Here is an 18,194-nt window from a genome sequence, read left to right as displayed (position 1 = left end):
TGTGTGTGTGTGTGTGTGTGTCAGAGAGTGAGAATGGCGGAGGGGGTCAGGCACGGTTTTCAGTTCTCCACTGCCTTTCACGCGCAGGGCCTGCCCCTCCGTCAGAGCCACAGGGACCCAGAAACAGCCATAACCAAATGTGAGCTGAGTCTTCCTGTCTCCCTCCCACATTTTCGTGGATAAATATGTCATCCACTGCAAGACACGGCAGGTAAAGAAACAAAACTGAGCTTGGCTAACTAGCTGCTGTTGGCTCGGGACCGCACACAGGGTCTTGTCTGCCCAGCGCTGGGTGTCAGGTCGCTGGGGTTGTTGCATCACAATACAAGCTCTTTGGAACGGGCCTGCCTGGGCTTGGCGCACGCATGCTCGGTTACTGCAGCCCCACGTGCCTTGGGATGTGTAATAAATAGTTCTCCGTGAGGAGCATCCTGGGGTTATAAATAGGCAGTTCAACAGGGAGTGGTTTTAACTGCTTTGCTGTATTATGAAGACTGCCGGCAGCAGTCCAGCCGCAGTGTGCGAGGTCGTGCGGTTCAGAGTTTGAGCAAGCCGAAAGACGTGAAGCCAGTGCCATGGCTCACTTGGCTCGGATCAGTCACGTTGACAAAGACCGAAGCGCCGGGGTGCAGTTCAAATACTCCTCCCAAGTGAACAGACTGTTGGCCGCAGGGTTTGGAGGAGCTGCGGGTGTTCGCCGCTCTAAGTAAGATTCTCTCGGAGCCCCCGTCCGACCTCAGGCAGAGGCTGGCAATGAAGGGCGCTTGAGCTGAAGCTTCCCGATTGGAGCAGAAGGTGACTTGGGCATAGATGTAGTAGAGTCCTTGCCTTTTGACGGTCAGCTGTCTCCCGTTTTCCAGGGTCACCAAGTTGCTGCTCATGGTGTAGTAGCCCTTGCGGGCCCACTGCAGAACTGCACGGGAGGGGAAACAGGGGTGAGAGGTTGCAGAGCGCAGTTCCCGTATCAACAGGACCCAGACCCGAGCTCTGGCTACGGCTTCATGCACGAATGAAAGTTGGGGGCCAGGGATGCTTCCGAGCCCTTCCAGCACCCCTCCTCCCTGGAGGTGCTTCCTGACGCACCTCGGGCTTTGCGCTCGAGGGAGCTGGCTGCCGACCCTGGCTCTGCTTAAGCTCCAATAAGACCCTTGGTGCCCCCTGAAGCCGGGGCTCTACCTTCAACCCGGGGCTCTGGTCGCACGTGTTCCATAGACTGCTTTTGATCATTAAATAAAGTAACACCCTAATGAGCTTCCTTCTCCCTTTCATGTTCTTAAAGCCAATTGGACCCTGGACTTAAGAACATGAGAGGATTTCAAAGTCCCACACCTCCCTTTCTGCTTGCCAAAGTGCTCTGACCCCATCTTTGCTAAGGGGAATGTCACGGCTGGCTTTCCTTGAATTTGACAGTCAGACAGTTGCCAGTGTGCCTAGGTCAGCGAGAGGGAAAGTCCGCTTTCCTTCCTATCGATCATGCTGTTGCAAAGCCAGCCTGCCTCCCACAGCCAGGACTCAAACAAGGCGAGGAAGTATGAAAGGAAACCTGTCATTGCGCATGTTTTCATCTCTTGTTGTACAGGCGCCACCAACTTGAAAGTCGCCGTAGTTTGTGGCTACACTGGAGTACCCACCAAGAGTGCCATTTCTCAGCTGAGATTTTGAGTGGGTTCAAAGTCGTGTGAGCACCCGATTTCAAATCTCAGCTCCCACAGAGCTAGGCTACAAGGGGTGGGGGGTGGGGAGAAATGAAAGCATTGATGCATGTGCTTTCTTGGGTTTTTAAAACTTCCTAGCTGCTGCTCTTAGGCCCATCAGAGTGCAAGATCCCGCCTGTTGAGACTCCTGCTCTAGTGAAGGGCGCATCCTGCAGGGCCCGCCATTTCCTGCTTTCTAGATCATCTCAGAAACGACATTTCATAGGATGGTTTCACTTTTGCGTTCCCTATTTTTCAATCCACTGTTTCTGTAGGTCTTTAGGTAACTTTCCTCCTTGCTGTGGGCTGTAGGCCAAATTTAGAGCACATGGCCATCAGATAGGAAGGGCAGATAGGCTGGGACAGGGGAGGGACACGGAAGTTACTGTCTTCCACCTGAACCCTGTGACCCCACAGCACTGTGGACTGTAGAGGGCCAGTGGCCATCTTGGGCCCCATTAGCAGAACTCGACACCAGGAAGTGATATATCCACGAGGACAATTTAGACACAGGGGACAAAAGACCAGTGGCAAACTGGTCTTGTAGGTGGTGTTTTATCACGGCCTTCTATTCCAGATGAGTTTCATGTGGCCGGCCACCCTGACCTGCTGAAACCATGACATTACCCCACGAGTGTATTTTCTGACAGAAAGGTAATGGACAGGATTATTTTAATAATATCTCATATTAGTGAAGGACTTTACGGCACTCTTCTGACAGCTCAACGTCAGTGAAATAAGCAAAGTTGGGACACCTAGCATTTGGAGAGTACTTGTCAGTGACTTTCTTCTACATGAGCTCATCGAGGCTCAGTTACCCCACATTGTCAGTGAGGCAGGAAACTGCCATGTAGGTAAAGGGACCCACTGTCACCCGGCAAGTGATGGTCGTGGGTCCTAAAATCAGTGTTGAAACACGTGCGACCAGTGCTCTTCCTCCCACACCGTGATCCATGATGCACCCGCCTGTGTTATGCCCTCTGAGAAGCCCACACCCCTGAAGATCTGGGGTGGCTCCTCTCCTGCCTTGTCTCTCTGTCTTTCTCTGTGTTTCTGTCTCTCTTTTGCACACTCACACACACTCTCTCCCACACGCTCCATTCTGAGGCACTGGGCTGACTTTTTTCTGATACTATGATGCTCTCTAACTGCCTTTATTGAAGTCGATGGAAATTTTATGCTGGCATGCACATTCCATCCATTTATCAGATACAACACATTCTCCAGCACCAGCTATGGTGAGGCACAGATTTGGGGAAAAGTATCTAATGGCTAGACCGATGGCAGAACGTATATGGAAATAAAATCATTCAAAGTTGATAAGCTTATAGTGCGTCATCGCTTGTTACTTCAGTGGAAAATCTAACATCCTGGTACCTATTGATCTTTGCAGAATGATTTTACCTTTAATTTCCCTGAGGTTGGCCCCAGTGAGGCTGGGGTGAATCATACAGGGATGCACCCCTGAGGCCTATTTATACACAGCAAAGAGGGGTTAGGAGGAGGGGTGCTCCCAGGCAGGGGGGTCACTACCTGCCATCGCTTCCTCGCTATCCGAATAACGGTCCCTGCGCTCAGCAATCCATCCCTGGGAATCAGCCACAGAGCAAGGAGATAACGAGAAGTTGGGAGTATGTCCCTCCTCCTTCCGGCCTTCTAAGCTCCATCTGTGCATTCAAGCTCACTTTGAAGACAAAGGTGAGCGTAGCAGAGGTGCACAGATTGGTCTGTAAATTGGGCCCCAGAGGAAGAGAGGAGCATATTCACTAGGCTGCTTTGCCCCAGCGTCCCAACCCATGGGCACCTGATGTGCAGATGCTTTTGGACTCACCAGATGCTGTTTTACTGCTGGCCTCACTTATGACATGTGCAGCAATTTGAGGATCCTGATCACCTAAAATGAAAGCAAAAGCAAACTGTCAGGCCAAAGGCACATCACTGTCCACAGACTACTTAGTCTAGCTGCACAGCTATGTCCTAGAGTCTGTGCTTAACTGGGTAAAAGGCAGAAAATCATCTGAAATCCCTTTCTTGGAGGGAAAAGTTGATTTTCGAAATCTGAACAAGTGAATTGTTTTTTTGGTTTTTTTTGTTTTTTTTTTTTGCATGGATCCTGTTCTTCTAAGGGTTGTCCAGCATGCGACTCCACACTACATAGACTGACACAGCCTGAATATATTGCACTTCCTTAACCATCTGCAGGTGTGCTTTTAGAGATCTCTCCCATCCATTGGGGTCCCAGGCTCATGCCTGCCCACTTAGCTAGTATGATGCTTCTGGTGTCTGTTCTTCTCAAGCAACTGGCCAGGCTATGGTGTTTTTCTCCAACTACTTCTCACATGAAATCTCACTCTTTAATTAAATCTTCTGACCTCCTAAGTGTACACACTGTGTGGAAGTTTCTCTCTTTGCAGTGATCAGCCTAGTGTGGGTCACTTTGTAGTGCCCTGTAAGGTAGAGTCAGGTTGCATGACTTCAGTTACGAGTTGCATGAGGTTTGTTATTTTCCTAAAGACTATAGGCAACAGCCCTACCAACTGTTGCCTTAAATGTCTCTGTAGCTAACAGGCAGCCCAGTGGCACTCAACAGTTCATTCTGAAACAAGACTTTCCTGGAAATCAGATGACCCTTTGAGTCCAGATCAACAGTTAAAGCATGTTCTGAGTACTCTCTCCCTTAGGAAACAGTTATGTGCATCTGGTTTCTGGGTGGGTGTTAAATTTACAGAAACTGCTATTTTTTTTTTTATCTTCCCTAACTCTGTGACATCATAGTCTTTCATCACTATTCCAGCTTTCCCATCCCTGGCTGCTCAGGTTACTTCAGGAATTTTGGTGTTTGATTTGAAAGTTAATATGTTCAGAAAAAGAAGTAACCAAGAGGGCGATGGGTCCTGAAAAGGGTCCTGGGAGGAAAGTTTCAGTGGTCTGAGACATCTGGACAGCTGCTGTGTGGGAGAGGAATTACAAACTTTGTTTGATATGACCCTAAAGAGCAGAACTAGGTCCCGTGGTTAGAGATTACGGGAACAGATTTCAATCCCAGAGGAGAAAAGACTTCTCTCAAGTAGTACAGTAATCAAGCGAGGATGGCCAGGCTGCTCTAGGATGTAGAAGGTCCTTAGACAAGTTTGACCAGAGGCCAGGTGGTGTGAAGGAGACTCGTGCTCTGGGGATGATGCTCAATTTCAGAGCCATCTTGGTCCCTCCCAGGCTTGAGATGGTCAAGGTACTGCAATATCCAGAACAGGGCGAAGAGTAGAATGTGCTCTCACCAAACCACTCCTCGTTACCCTGGCCCCCCTGGTGATGCTTCCCAGCCAATGACTATCATTGTCGGGCCATGAGTGCCCTTGCCAACAAAGGATGGCATCCTTGGCATCTCATCCTCTGTAGGTGGTGCCAGGCTCTAGGACCACTTTGGTTGAGGTATTGAAAGGGATGGGATTTCTTCAGACTTGGGAGTGTCAGCTTTCAAAGAACACAGCTTTTCCTGGCAGTTTATGCCAGTAAAACTGTTCCAAATCACAGCTACCAGAGAAGGCATCAATTTGGCAATTGTGTTCCCATGGTATCTTCAGGCTTAGAAGTTCCTGATTCACCATGGTGTTTGTTCAATCTAACCAACATAAAGCTTCCTTTTCCTTTTCAAGTATTCAGAGAAATCGGTAAATTGCAACCTACCTTTTTGCATTTGAAAGTTTTGCCCATCCATCTTCTTCTCATTCACTTTGTTATTGTTTAGCATGATATCCTGAAATAAGAATCATTGTAAAAGGTCATTTTCACATGAACTCTGCTATGGGGCTTTAGATGTGTTGCTCATTTGGCATCTGTCATTACTCTGTTGTCTGGTTTTAGTGAGGATTTTCCTAAGGAGTCTGATCCTGTCTCTAATTATATCACAATGACTGGAAGCCCATGGATCTGACAGATGAGCTGATAGGTCCCAAAGCCCAGCGGAGCATCTGGAAGCAGACGCTTGGCCTTATTATCACTCTTCCAGTGCTCTCTCTAGACCGAAGACTGCTATCATGACCCTTCCTGTGACCCCAGCCTCCTGACTTTGACAAGCATTGACAAATAGTACTGAATGCAGAGATGAGTCTACCCTGGAAACTGGCATGTAGGATATTGTTAAGCATGAAACATGGTATGTATCTATAGAGAAACAGTGGTCTGAAATCTCTTTGGAAATGGCATTAAGTCAGTTTGACCTTGGGACAACTGCCAGACTGTGGAAAGAAACTCAGCAATTTTTTATTTTATCTCTTTCGACAGTTGAAGTGAACCCCTTATGTGGTGGCCCTGTCTGGTTGAGCTTTACTTGGAATAATCAGCCCTTCAGAACCACAGGTATCAACCACTCAAAGTGCTGATGTTCAAGGGCAAATACAACACTGGTTTTTTTCCCCCACGATATGTGTTGTTTTTTTTTTTAAGATTTTTTTTATTTATGCATATAGAACTGGGGTACAGGCCAGAGGTACAGGGGCAGTGAGAGGATTCACCAAAGACAGAATGGGGAGAAGAACAGGCAGATCGTGGAAGTACACTGCTGAGGGGAGCAGCAGGTGGATCAGGAGAGATCTGCTGTGCCATGTGGATCACGTCTGGGATGGGATCAAACTCGCACCAAAGTGGCTGTGGCCAGCTTGCAGTGCTGTGCCACCAGGGAGGGACTATATATGCTTTTTATATTAGTGCCACTTACTCATGGATACAGAGACTTTTAAGCCTTATAATAGACAGTGTGGGTTGGATTGATTGATTTCTTGTTTCTTTCAATTTATTTTATTTTTTTCTTTGATTCCTCCACCAAACCACCCATGCCCACACCCCATCTGCTTCCCTCTCCACCCTTTCCCCATTCCCTCCAGTCGGTTGTCATCCATTTTGCAAAGGTGATGCTTCTTAAGATTTTTCTTCTCCCTCAACTACTGAAGGAATACTGGGGGCACCCAAAGAATCTAGCAGCAGCTGTCGCTGGTGCAGTTCATAACAACTACAGCTGCCACTTGAAAGATCCAGAACAAAGGCCTGGGGGAGTAATGGGCTGGCACAGCATAAGCCAGGAAGGCTGAGGCTGAAGCCAAAGCGGAGACTGTGAGGTCATATCCATGACTGGACTCTCCACAGCAGTGGTTCACAGCTCCTGGAAAGCCTGGCACCCCTTCCCAAGACAGGGATGGGTTTTCTGCAGGCCCCCCTTTCTGCCCCTTCTCTAGCAAGAGTTTGTGTGGGTGCTGTGGGTGCCTAGGTGGAGGCTCAGCTCAGATGCTAGTTGGGCGGGTGTCTCTCGTGACACCTAAAGGAGAAGCTGCACCTCTCAATGCTCACACAGGCTGCAGAGCTTCAATTTTCCATTTGAGCTGAAGTGTGGCACTGTGAACATGCGGCGACAGGAAAATGTTTGTGAGATAACCAGTAAACAAATGAGTATTTTGTGTCTTTTCAAATAAAGAAGTGTGACGATTGAGATTGAGATGCTTTGAGGCTAGGTGGTTGCGCTGGTGTCGGGGCCTGGCAGAGATGAAAGCGTGAAGTCAGCAGCTTGGTCTTTCATGCGCCCAGCCTTGCCTTTCTGTGAACTTTCCCCCAGCCCCACGCCCTACAGCCTCGTTTTGTTCATTTCTTTGCTCCCCATCTCAACTGAAAGACTTTTTCAAGTTGACTTTCAGAAGATCTGGAATTAGTTCTTTCCTCTCTGGGAACTCCATGTGGTAGGGCCAGACAGGTCAACCTTTCCCTTGAAAAGGAAATGCTTTGACCCGATCAAAGGGAGCCGCCTTGCTCATCGTGGGCATTGGTGGGCATTGATCATTCTAGCAGGGGTCGGGGAGGGCAGGACGTTTAAATGGGAGATCACACTGTTCAAGTGCTGCTGCTACTTACCCTAACCAAATCCCAGAACCTCACTTTCTCCCCCCCCCCCCTGCAAAGTGAGAGCTACCTGTTACCTGCCACAAGAGATAATGACTCCCTTGTCACTAAAACTACTCAAACACAGATAGAGTGACATCCCAATCACCCAATCTCACCAGTTGGGTGAGAGACTCGGTCCCAATTTTGATAGGTAAGACTGAAGCTCTGGGTTGAGAATTGGACTTGATGATTTCTAAGAAACTGTCAAGCCCTATAATTCAGAGCCCCCAAATCCAAACCTTAGGTTGTTCTGAACTGGTAAGATTGTAACCCAGAAAGAAAGTCTGTTGACATTAGAGAAGAATATAAAAGTCCAATCTGGGGTTCTGTAGTTGGCCTGTTGGGATTAAACAAAAGTCCAAGATGTCCTAGGATGAGAAATTGGGGGAATGTGGGTTGGAAAGGGGATGGCATTGGAGAGAGATTGTGTCCGACCATTGTGTGCACTGTAGCTACAAATGACGTCGACAGGGATTCCACCCCTGCTGCCATCGAGGCAAGAACACTCCTCGGTCACATGTGAGGGGTCCTTGTTGACATGCCTGAGGTCTAACTTTTTAGACTAGGAGACTGGCATTGCCATCTTTTTCACGCAAATGTAAGCAGGGGCCAAACTAGCTGCTTTCTGTTCTCCTATTCTGGGTATCAGGCCTCGTAAGCTTTATAGATCCAACCCAAAATAAGGTCATTAGGGGTTGTCAGGTCATCTGTAAAATAGTAGGAAAAGGATCAAGGGTGGGGGGCGGGGAGGCATGTTTTCCCTCTGCCCTTGGAGGGAACTGACGGCTGATCATGTCATTCCAGAATGTCACAGCTGGTTGTGCGCATACAGACCACCTCAGTCCTCTCATTATTTTACAGGAGAGAATATTGAGGCCCAGAGAAGTGAAGTTATTGCTCAAGGTCACAAGGTCACAAAGCCAAGCACATTAAACATGCTATTTGGATTATCAACTATTGTTCGAAAAGTGGTTTCTTTACATTTAAATTTGTAACACTTCCCAAAGCCCTGTAAAGGCAACAAATATCCTCAAAGAATCAGAGAAACTCAAACCATTTCTAAGCTTTGTAAATAAAGACTTAGAAGTCTTCATCTAAAACCTAAAGTAAAGAACCCGAAAGCCAACAGCAGATTTGAACTGGATTTGTCTTCCAATAGGTGACTCGAGAATAAGAGTGTTTACTACTGGATTAAACCACACAGCTGGGATTGGACAGGAGGACTGGAATAAGTTCCGAAATAAGAGTTGAAACCTTTAGCTCCTGGTTAAATTACATACCATCTACAGGTACAAGAACTAAATCTGTGGTTTATCCTGATACCCACCCACATGGTTCAGAGCTACCCTCGACATGGAACATTACCTCCTGTTCATGACCCCAATGTCAGTTGAGGGTCAAGATATTTGAGTTGGTGTTCTGTGGGGAAAACAGGCTGAAAGATTTCTGGAAGTGCTGCTTCAGGAGAAAGAACACCTATAACCCTTTTCCATGATGAGGGAATGGGTATTGTAGTAGCATCCTCAGCAAGCACTCTAAAAATACTTTTTTTGAGTACCCATCATAGGCCATGGGCACAGCAGTTAGCTGGTGCTGGGTGCCAGCCAGGTGGCCAGAGGCTTCAACTCTCCCTGCCTAGGTGGGGACCTGCCCTAGAGTGGTCTGGCCTCAGGAGTAAGTGGCATTAGGCGGGGTGTGGTTTGAGCGGCACTGGGAAGGCCCATGAACCCCTCCGCTCCTCACAATAAAAGGGAAAGGTCTCAGTGCCATGGCACCTGAAGCTCCATCGTCAGAGGCGCAGACCTTCTCGAGGGAATGGGTCAGCCTTCAGAAGTCCCTGCTACCCCAGCAAAGGCAAAGTCCTAACCTGTAGTGGGACAGCTGTGACCAAGGTTCAGCGTTTCCCTAACCTGAGAAAATGGGGTTCTGTAAACAAGCACCGGACCACAAGTTCACAGTAAAATGTCATCATGGTTTGGATGGGATGATGAAGAAATGCAAAAACCAAAGTTGAATGCTTCCTAATTTTGCTCAGAGGCTGAGGTGGAGCGAGCATGCCCGCGACAGCATGTGGTCTGCCCAGAGCCTCTGTGTGCTCCTCAAGTGATGGGTACGCTCCCAACTTTCCTTTCGCAGTGCAGGATTTTGGCTCCATTTTTGGATACACTCACCTGTGTGTGTGTGTGTGTGTGTGTGCATGTGCGTGTGTGACACACATGCATTCTGTGTACCTATAGACCCGCAGCACTACTTACGACGCTAGCTACACACACATGCACACGTGTATATTATAAGTGTTTCCGATGTCAGTTTCCCAACCAAGCAAATGCAGTAAGACTTTTCCATGATGTTTCTCCCAACCACTGAGCTCCTTACCTTGACAAAGGCTTCAAACTGCTCTCTAATTTCCTCACAGTTCAGTAAGGATAAGGACCCTTCTCCTTTCTTGCATCTCTGTATCGTTTTTATGAACACAAAATCGTCGTGAAGATTCCTTTCATCTTCTATCTATTCATGAAATAACAGGGACATGAGAAATGTCATTGTGAAGGACAATGGCACTAATGATGTCTGCCTACATGTTCGCATCCACATCATTATAGGAGGAGGGCTTTGCAGGTATAAATGGGGAATGAAAGTCATTATGCTGGACTGTTGCTATTTGGTATTTGCAGTTACAAAGCCTACAAAACCCAGCAATTAAGAAGTCACATTCTCTGAATCTCCGGAAAGAACTGAGAAATCACAGCTATTCTAATAAAATTTCATCACAAAAGTATACCTTCTCAGTGTAGGATAGCGACAACATTCTATAATTGTCCTATTTCCCATTGCCCCAGTAATGATTGGTCATTATAAACTGAGCCTATAAAAAATAGTTTTCTGCTGAGCTAATTTGCCCACTTCAATTCAGTGCTTGTGATGCAGGGCTTTTTAAAAAGAAGTTAATTTAAACGTGTGTCAATTAACTCAAGTTCTAATCACATCTCCCTCTTTATCAATTTACTGTTTGTAGAAAATATTTGCATTTTTAAAGAAATCATCTTTCATTCCCAATGTTAATGAGCTATTTTATTTTCCAATGCCTCAGATTAATTAAACGTATAGACTTCACTTCCTAATCAACTAACACTTGTTTTAGGATTAAATTTTTAAATTGAAAACCAGACCCAGTTCACCAGTAGCTTTCATGATCTGTGAAAGCATGCCTCGCTGCCATGGCAACATTGAGTCTACCTAGTCGATAATGCCCCTGTAGAGGCGAGGCTTATGTCCAGGCATTTGATTTGCCTCCCAGGTCAAGCACAAACAACCTACCAGACCCAGAACCTCTCTCTTCTCAGTGGTGAAGCCCTGACTTCTAGTATGCCAGGAAGTTGCTGTTCAGCTGGTGGCCTTATCCCAATAGGAAACCCAGTGGCGATGACTCTAGGTTAGCATCCCAATAAGGACGCTCAAACATCCCCAAGAAAATGCAGTCTCGAATCGTGTACATCCACGATTCCTACATCCAGACATTTGGGAACAGCCAGATAACTGATCAAGTTTCTCTTTTCCATTGATGATTGGTATTTTGCCAACACAGCCTTAGTGGAAGTGGATAAATACATCAGAACACGGTAAGTCTGATGGCTCTCTTTTCCTAAGCAAGGCAACCGCTACTTTTGTTCCCACTAGTCCAACCATTTAAGAATATAAAACATCTCAGAGGGAAACCGAGCAACTAGCAGCTATACTAGCATTTGAAAAACGAGAGAGAACACCCCACTTACTAAAAGACTGCAAACTGTGGTCTCCTCTGTGTTTGTACTAAGCTTCAACAGTGGGCAAGCTCAGATCAAAGTGACCACTCTCCTTCTCAAGTTGGAAATTGAAAAGAAAAAAGTCATCTCCCACAGAACGATTGTCTACTTTTAAAGCCAAACTTGTGTAAATAATACAGCTGATGTGAATAGAGGGTTTAGGCTCTGTTCTGAACCTTTACAGGGTGAAATTAATCTTTGAGGTGGGTGCCATTACCATCACTGCTTGTCAAATGTGGAAACTGAGGCACAGAACTAGAAAGTAACATGCCAGGAGCACACCTGGTCCCGGCACAATCAAGCTCCATGCTCAAGCAGTCTGACTCTAGCACTGGAGCTCTTGACCAGGAACAAGAACAGATCTCGCTGAGCAGACGACAAGCACTATGCCTCGAGACCTTTCACCTCTCGGTGTTCCTTCCATTGCCTATCATTTAGGTAGAACTAAAATCAAGCAACACACACCAACAAGGACCCCACATTCAGTGAATCCATTTTTAGGGTTCAACTTACCTTGTCCAATCTTCTGTGAAGATACACGGCAAAAAATGCTGACCCAATCATGTGAGTGATAAGAAAAACAGTGAGTAAATACATAAAAATTTTCATGCTGGCTGGTGGTGCCGTGGCCACCGGTCGGGGAGAAGGCTGGCTGTAGGTTTCGATCATTCTGTATTCGAGTGGAGATGATAGCTTCTGGCAGAGACGGTGGCAGAGGCAGCATGAGAAGCCTATAACTGGCGTACCTGACTAACTAACAATTAGTTAAGGGTGCACAATCGTCGCAGCCCACACTTCCTGGAAAATGTGCTTCGTAGTCTTCGCTACCTGCAAAAATGTTACGTAAAGGTTTTTTTTTGTTGTTGTTTTTTTTTTTTTCAAATCATACCCATATCATTCACTTCCAGGCTTTCCCTTTTGTTAGTAAAGAAGAAACAAGCTTCTTCTTCCATACATTCATTCTTGCCTTGAAATGTCATAGACTCCTTAACAGACAATGGCAGTATTTTCCTATCACTGTCTAATTTTTGAGTTCACCAGTTTCAAGGAAAGTGACAAATTAATCCACCAGCAACAGACTTATTTCAATTTCAGTCTTACTAATATAAAGCGGGAACCTGGTATATGGGGACAGAAACCAATGTCAACAAAGTATGGAATGGTTTCATGTGATAATGACACTGGCTAATTACACCTCAAGACTTGATTCATTTTTAAACCCAGTGAAATCTCAGCAACTTTCCCAGGCTAGTCCACAAAGCATTGAGTGAAAAGGAGTGCAAATAATGATTAAATAAAATTGAGCTGGAAAGATAATTCGAGAAAAAAATAAATTTCTCAGAACCCAAGAAAAGGACACTTGAGAGAAGCCAGACTAGAACTCTAGGGTTGAGGGTGAAGTAAGAACCTAAGTCCGATTAAGCCAATTTGCCTGGCGGCCGTCCACCAGGAATTTGTTGGTGCTGATGTAATGGTCAGGAGCAGGGGAATGAGCTGTAGTTAAGAGATCTGAATTCTGCTCACTCTGCCAATAAATTGCTGTGGATCTCAAGCAAATCCCTTCACCTCTCTAGACCTCAGTTTCTTCACTTCCAGAGGGGACAGTTGTATCTGTACTGCTGACCCTATAGGGTCTTGTGAAGATCGAATAAATGTGCGCCTGAAAGATCTTGAAGCTTGTTAAGCAATAAACAACTCCCATCCTGTATTTTTTGGAATCTGTTTAACCTAAGATGTGTTTTCCAAATGATCACCAGCTCTTTGTATACTAATAAAACACAAATGAACAGTAATGATATTACAAACAGCCACAATTAGATAATGATCTGTATCACTGAGGTGTGGAGGATTGTGAATTTCTAGATGGTTTTGTATCATGTTATCAGATTGCCTTTGAAAGAAAAGCAATGGTGCAAATCTCTGCCCTGCATCCCAACCTGGCCTAGAAATCATGGTCTAGAAGCCAGTTCTAGAAGCTTGCTTTGGGGATTCCTATAAAATTGTTTTGAGAGACAAATAGGAAATGTTGCAAGCTGCTCCTCAGGCGTGCTCTCTGTAGAGTTAGCATCTGTCTCTTTTCCTCCCACACGCTGGCATCCTGTCCTGAGCCCAAGATCAGTGCAGCTTTTCACTACATATGCCAAGTCGGTGGCTTCAGTGCACGTGCTGATCTTTGATCAGTAAAGTCACAGGCTCCAGTTCTTAGACAAGTAACCTTAGTTCCCCTGAAGGAAAATTACCACGGGAGCCACAATGAGCTCAAGGACTTTTCTAGGGTCAGTTTCGTACAATTACAGAGTGCCAGAACTTTAAGGACCCCATGCAGATGGGCTCAGCCAAGCTTCAAGGGAGAGGATGCTGAGACCACAGAAATACAGTGTTAGAATTTGTTCATGCAATCAACGTTAAGAAGACTAATTGTGGCCCTCCCTGGTGGCACAACAGATTAAAGAGCAGCACTATGAAGTGATCTGCAGCCACTGCAGCAAGAGTTCAATTCCCGGCCAGAAACGTGACCCACATGGCTTGGCAGACTTCTGGCCCGCCCACTGCTCCCCTCAGCAACATATTTTAGTCAGCTTGCCTGTTCTGTTCCCCACTCTGTCTCTGGTGAATCTTCTCACCACCCCCGCACCTCTAGTCTGTGCCCAGGTTTTTGTATGCATAAATAAATATTTTTTAAAGAAGAGTCATTGTCTCATCTCCCTGCCTCCGCTTCCTGATCTCCAGCTCCTGCCCTCTGAATCCTGCCCACAACATCCCCCTGAAACTACTCCCATCATTGTTACCACAAGAATACCTTTGGCTGCATACTTCAATTTCAGTGATCATTCTATGATGCTATGGACCTGCTATTCCGTGGCCATCCTTCTGAAAACTCTTCCCTCCTGCCTGTTAGAGCACTTCTTCATGCCACCCCATTCTTTCACTATACCCCTGGAAACTTACGCATTCATTGTCCATGCTGCCTCACCCCTCCTCCCCTCCTCTTCGTTCTGCTCTCCCCTCCCCTTCCCTTGTCTCATTCTCCAAGTTTTCCTTGAGTGATTCCCATTCACTTTCTTAATTTCTGCTATGGCCTTCAATGTGATAAACCTCAGATCTATAACTGCAGCCGTTATATCTGAACACCAGATTCAGAGGTGTAAGGATACCTCTGAATACTTCCACCTGCATATCCTATAACATTTGGCAATGCCCCAAATTTTACCCATCTCCCCATTCCACTTCCACCCCAGACCTAGCCTCCCTACCTCAGCAGCCGGTACCACCACCTACCTACTTGTCCAGGTCAGCGACCTGCGAGTCATCCATGGGTCCTCCTTCCCTCCCTCTCGCCCAGATTACTCTTCCTCCCTCACCACCAAAGCTTCCTAATTGCCATCATTTCTCTCCAGCTCTCCAGCACCTTAGTCCAGGCCCGAATCTGCTCTCTCCTAGAATACTGAACTGCATCTTCCTAATGTCGCTCTCCCATTTCCTTCCTGCTCCACCCCATCTAGCCTCCATGCTACCAGCAGAATGCTAATTCTAAATCTTATAGCTGACCATATCATTGAACCTGATTTAATGCCCTAAGACTCGTCTCCTGGCATGCATGTTCAACTTGAATGGGGTTGGCAGACTGCCCTGCTCAGCGTATACTTCCATCCTGAAGCCTCCTCCTTCTCCCATCCTTCTTCTCCTGTTCCTCTAGCTGGACCTGTCCAACATCAAAATCTTGCACTGTAGTTTCTGACTTCTGATTCTGTATTCTTTGTGTCAGGAACCCCCAAACTGTGTCTCTCTCTGAACAGAGGTACTTGGCCTGGCATTGGGGTTTCTTTAAGAGTGTTTAGATGCTTTAATACATAAAGTGATCCTTAAGCTTAGTTTCCAAGAAATTTGCAGATTTGTGGGATACATGGTAGAGTCTCCAGCCGAAGTCAAATACTGACCATCTTTTTCTTAGTTCATAGTAAGTAGTTGGTGGATGGAGTCGTGTCAGTGTTTGGTTTCTCTTACACAAAATTTTGGTAAATCTCTGTCACTCTTTTCTTCCATTGCTTTTCTGGTAGCTACTGATTGATCTGCAGCAAATATGTACCAAGCGACAAATTCAAAAAGCAATGGATCATACTTCAACAGCTTGTTTTTGGTGCAAATATGCTTGTGGTTGTGATTTGATAATGATAAGCTAGAACACAGTCATAGTTTCTGCTAGGAAAATTGTTTCCAGTCTACATATGAGAGAGTTAAACATATCAGCATTTTGTTTGTTCTCCTTTCCTTGAACATGTCTGGAAAACCCTAGCCTCAAGGATAGCATCTTGAGCCTTTGATTCTTAGCACAGTGCCTGCCCACCTTTCTATCCTCATCTCCTACCCAACCCTGAGCATCAAAAATATCAAGCTCGTGTTATTACCCTAAAAGTGATGAGCTTGTTTAAGTAGTTCCCAGTGACCCCACGGGCCCATCCTTCTCATCCGTTAATGTTGGAAATACACCCCCTTTGAGAAGTATCCCCTCCTAGCTGACAAGTCACCTTCTTCTTGCTTCATCCATCATGCACTTGCTGCATTACATCATAATCAATTTGTTTGATTTCCCTGCCATTTAAGCCCTGAAGAAAAGAACTGCGTTAAAAAAAAAAAATCTCTGAATGCTTTCTCTCTGACACATTGTAAGACATGAGTAAAATCTTTGCCAAATTACTAAAGTTTCTTTTAAGGGTATAGAAAGGGAAGTTGTAAAACATTCTAACCTGGTAGAATAATACTGACTACCCTCTCTGGCAATATAAATCAGAATGTATTTATATGAAGTGTTCTTTGATTTCCTTAGTTATCTCTCTTCCCTCTGGGGTAGTTTCACTTGTTTATTTTGGTCCTTCTGTTTCATGTCCATGGTTTTCTCCAATGTGTCCTGATCCTTTGTTGTCTAGACATGTTTATGAATGAAGAGCGAGGCCAGTTTTGGGGCAGGTGGCATGGTTTCTTCTGCAACGGTGTTTATCTGTCTCCCCCACAAACCTGCCTCTCCAGAATGGGAAGGCTGACTGTGGGTTCTGTTTAAGTGGGTGGGGCCTGTCAACAGGCAGGCTTCCCTTTAGGTTATGTGGGTGGAGAGGCAGGAAAACCAAGGACCCCCCCACAAGTGATAACGTGAAGGAGGGTTTTCTCTCTTGATAGGGGGGAGCTTTTTGGAGAGTTTCACTCTTGGCTGTGGCTGGTTTTCCTTTTTCTATCTGTGGTAAGTGTCTCAGCACCTCCCTAGCGTCATCCTGGGGCAACATTAGCCTGAGGGCACAGGCCAAACAGCTGATGCTGATGATAGATAGGTCTTTGGGGATAGGAGAGAGGGCGAAAAGGGCACACCTGTCCAACCTGCTTCCCCTGCAGTTCCTACATGAGCTGCTCTAATACCTGCTCTTCAGCCTACCCCACTCTTTGTGTTCGTTGACCTGAGATGGGTGTTTTGTGGGAAAGTCCACTCTAACCTCTGATTTCCTAAATCACAATGTTTTCTGTTCTGATCTCTCAATTAGTCCAAATTCATTGACTCGCTCACTTCCCCATATTTATCTCACATTAATGCCACATTATTGCCCATGGTTGGGCACCCATTCTTGTTACATTTGTTATTGACTACGCAGTACATTCATGATGTTGAAATGTCAATGACACAATAGTGTGCACATGAGGTTTTCTTTCCACCTCTTCCTGCCAGACATCCATTAGCAACCAACGTCAGTGTCTTATGTACCCACCAGAATGTTTTGCGCTCACTGGAGGAAATACATAGCTATTCTTTCTCACCATTTTATTCACACAGTAGTACAAAAGACACTGGTCTGTGTCTTTTCTTTTTCCACTTAACAATGTAGCTTGGTGGTTATTCCATGTCAAAAAGTGATTTTTTTTTTTACAACTGCATTATATGAATGACATCCTATCATTTATTTAGCTAGTTCCCTACTAATGAACACGTGGGTCGTTTCCAGTCATAGGGCATTAAACAATGCTACAACAAGTAACCGTATACTTTCCATGTTTTAAAGTGTCTTTTCAGATATTTCTGGAATCTGGAAAACTCAGTCGTTTCCCTTTTATTTTTTCTGTTTAGAATCAAACAGAAAGCAAACATCAATTTCGTTGTACACTAGTGTTTTCAAAGTATAGTATTTGTACAAGAGAAGAACTAAGAACAAATCTGTGTTCACAGAGATGCCAACAGAAGCTTCTAGTGCTGTGCACTTCATAATCGCTTGCACTAAACAGAGCTGCAAATTCCTTGTTACTGAGAGTGGAGAGCTATTGTCCTGTATACATCTGGATGAGCAGAGTCTTGGTTCATTACTGAATTATCATCATGGTTTTCTAAAATCCTTAGAAATAAATTTGGACCATGAAGGCATACCCACAATTCTACCCATTTATCTTTATAAATTGATACAAATTTCTTATATGCTATGTATCAATTTTCAGTATTCAAATTGGTATACATATTATTTTATTACTACTTTGCCTTATCTTTTCCACCCATGAGTAGCAACCATAATATACCAAATATATCATATGATACAAATAATAGGCCTAAAGTATCAGGTACCACAGACATAATAAATTAAATTAGTTAAAGACAAAGAAAAATTGATGTTAATAACTTAGAAATAAAATTAAGGGAATTTCAACATTGACACATTTTTCTTTTTTAGTATGGAGTCCATATACCCTTCCCCCAGCTTCTCCTAATGTCAATATTTTTTAAAATTTTATATATACATACTTT

At 45.2% G+C, this 18,194-nt stretch overlaps 1 protein-coding gene across 1 annotated transcript; it reads right to left on the bottom strand.

Annotated features, from left to right (window-relative positions):
* Positions 1-536: 536 nt before the first annotated feature.
* CD40LG (CD40 ligand) lies at positions 537-12,091 on the bottom strand. The gene is made up of 5 exons (XM_004685842.1): positions 11,936-12,091; positions 9,996-10,127; positions 5,379-5,448; positions 3,526-3,588; positions 537-913 (listed from the first exon to the last, which is right to left on the bottom strand). The coding sequence occupies exons 1-5, from the start codon at positions 12,089-12,091 to the stop codon at positions 537-539; spliced, it is 798 nt and encodes a 265-aa protein (XP_004685899.1).
* Positions 12,092-18,194: the final 6,103 nt, after the last annotated feature.

Source organism: Condylura cristata, unplaced genomic scaffold (genome assembly GCF_000260355.1).
Source record: "Condylura cristata isolate star-nosed mole 26May11 unplaced genomic scaffold, ConCri1.0 scaffold00019, whole genome shotgun sequence".
NCBI classification, from domain to species: domain Eukaryota; kingdom Metazoa; phylum Chordata; class Mammalia; order Eulipotyphla; family Talpidae; genus Condylura; species Condylura cristata.
This window is presented reverse-complemented; position numbering and strand designations above follow the sequence as displayed.

Bases quoted from the DNA above. Each gene is read 5' to 3' on its own strand.
- CD40LG (XM_004685842.1), bottom strand. From the start codon at position 12,091: ATGATCGAAACCTACAGCCAGCCTTCTCCCCGACCGGTGGCCACGGCA. The intron at 10,128-11,935 runs GTAAGTTGAACC...TTTCATGAATAG, and splicing joins TTCACAGAAGATTGGACAAG to ATAGAAGATGAAAGGAATCT. The intron at 5,449-9,995 runs GTAAGGAGCTCA...TTCTTATTTCAG, and splicing joins AGTTTGAAGCCTTTGTCAAG to GATATCATGCTAAACAATAA.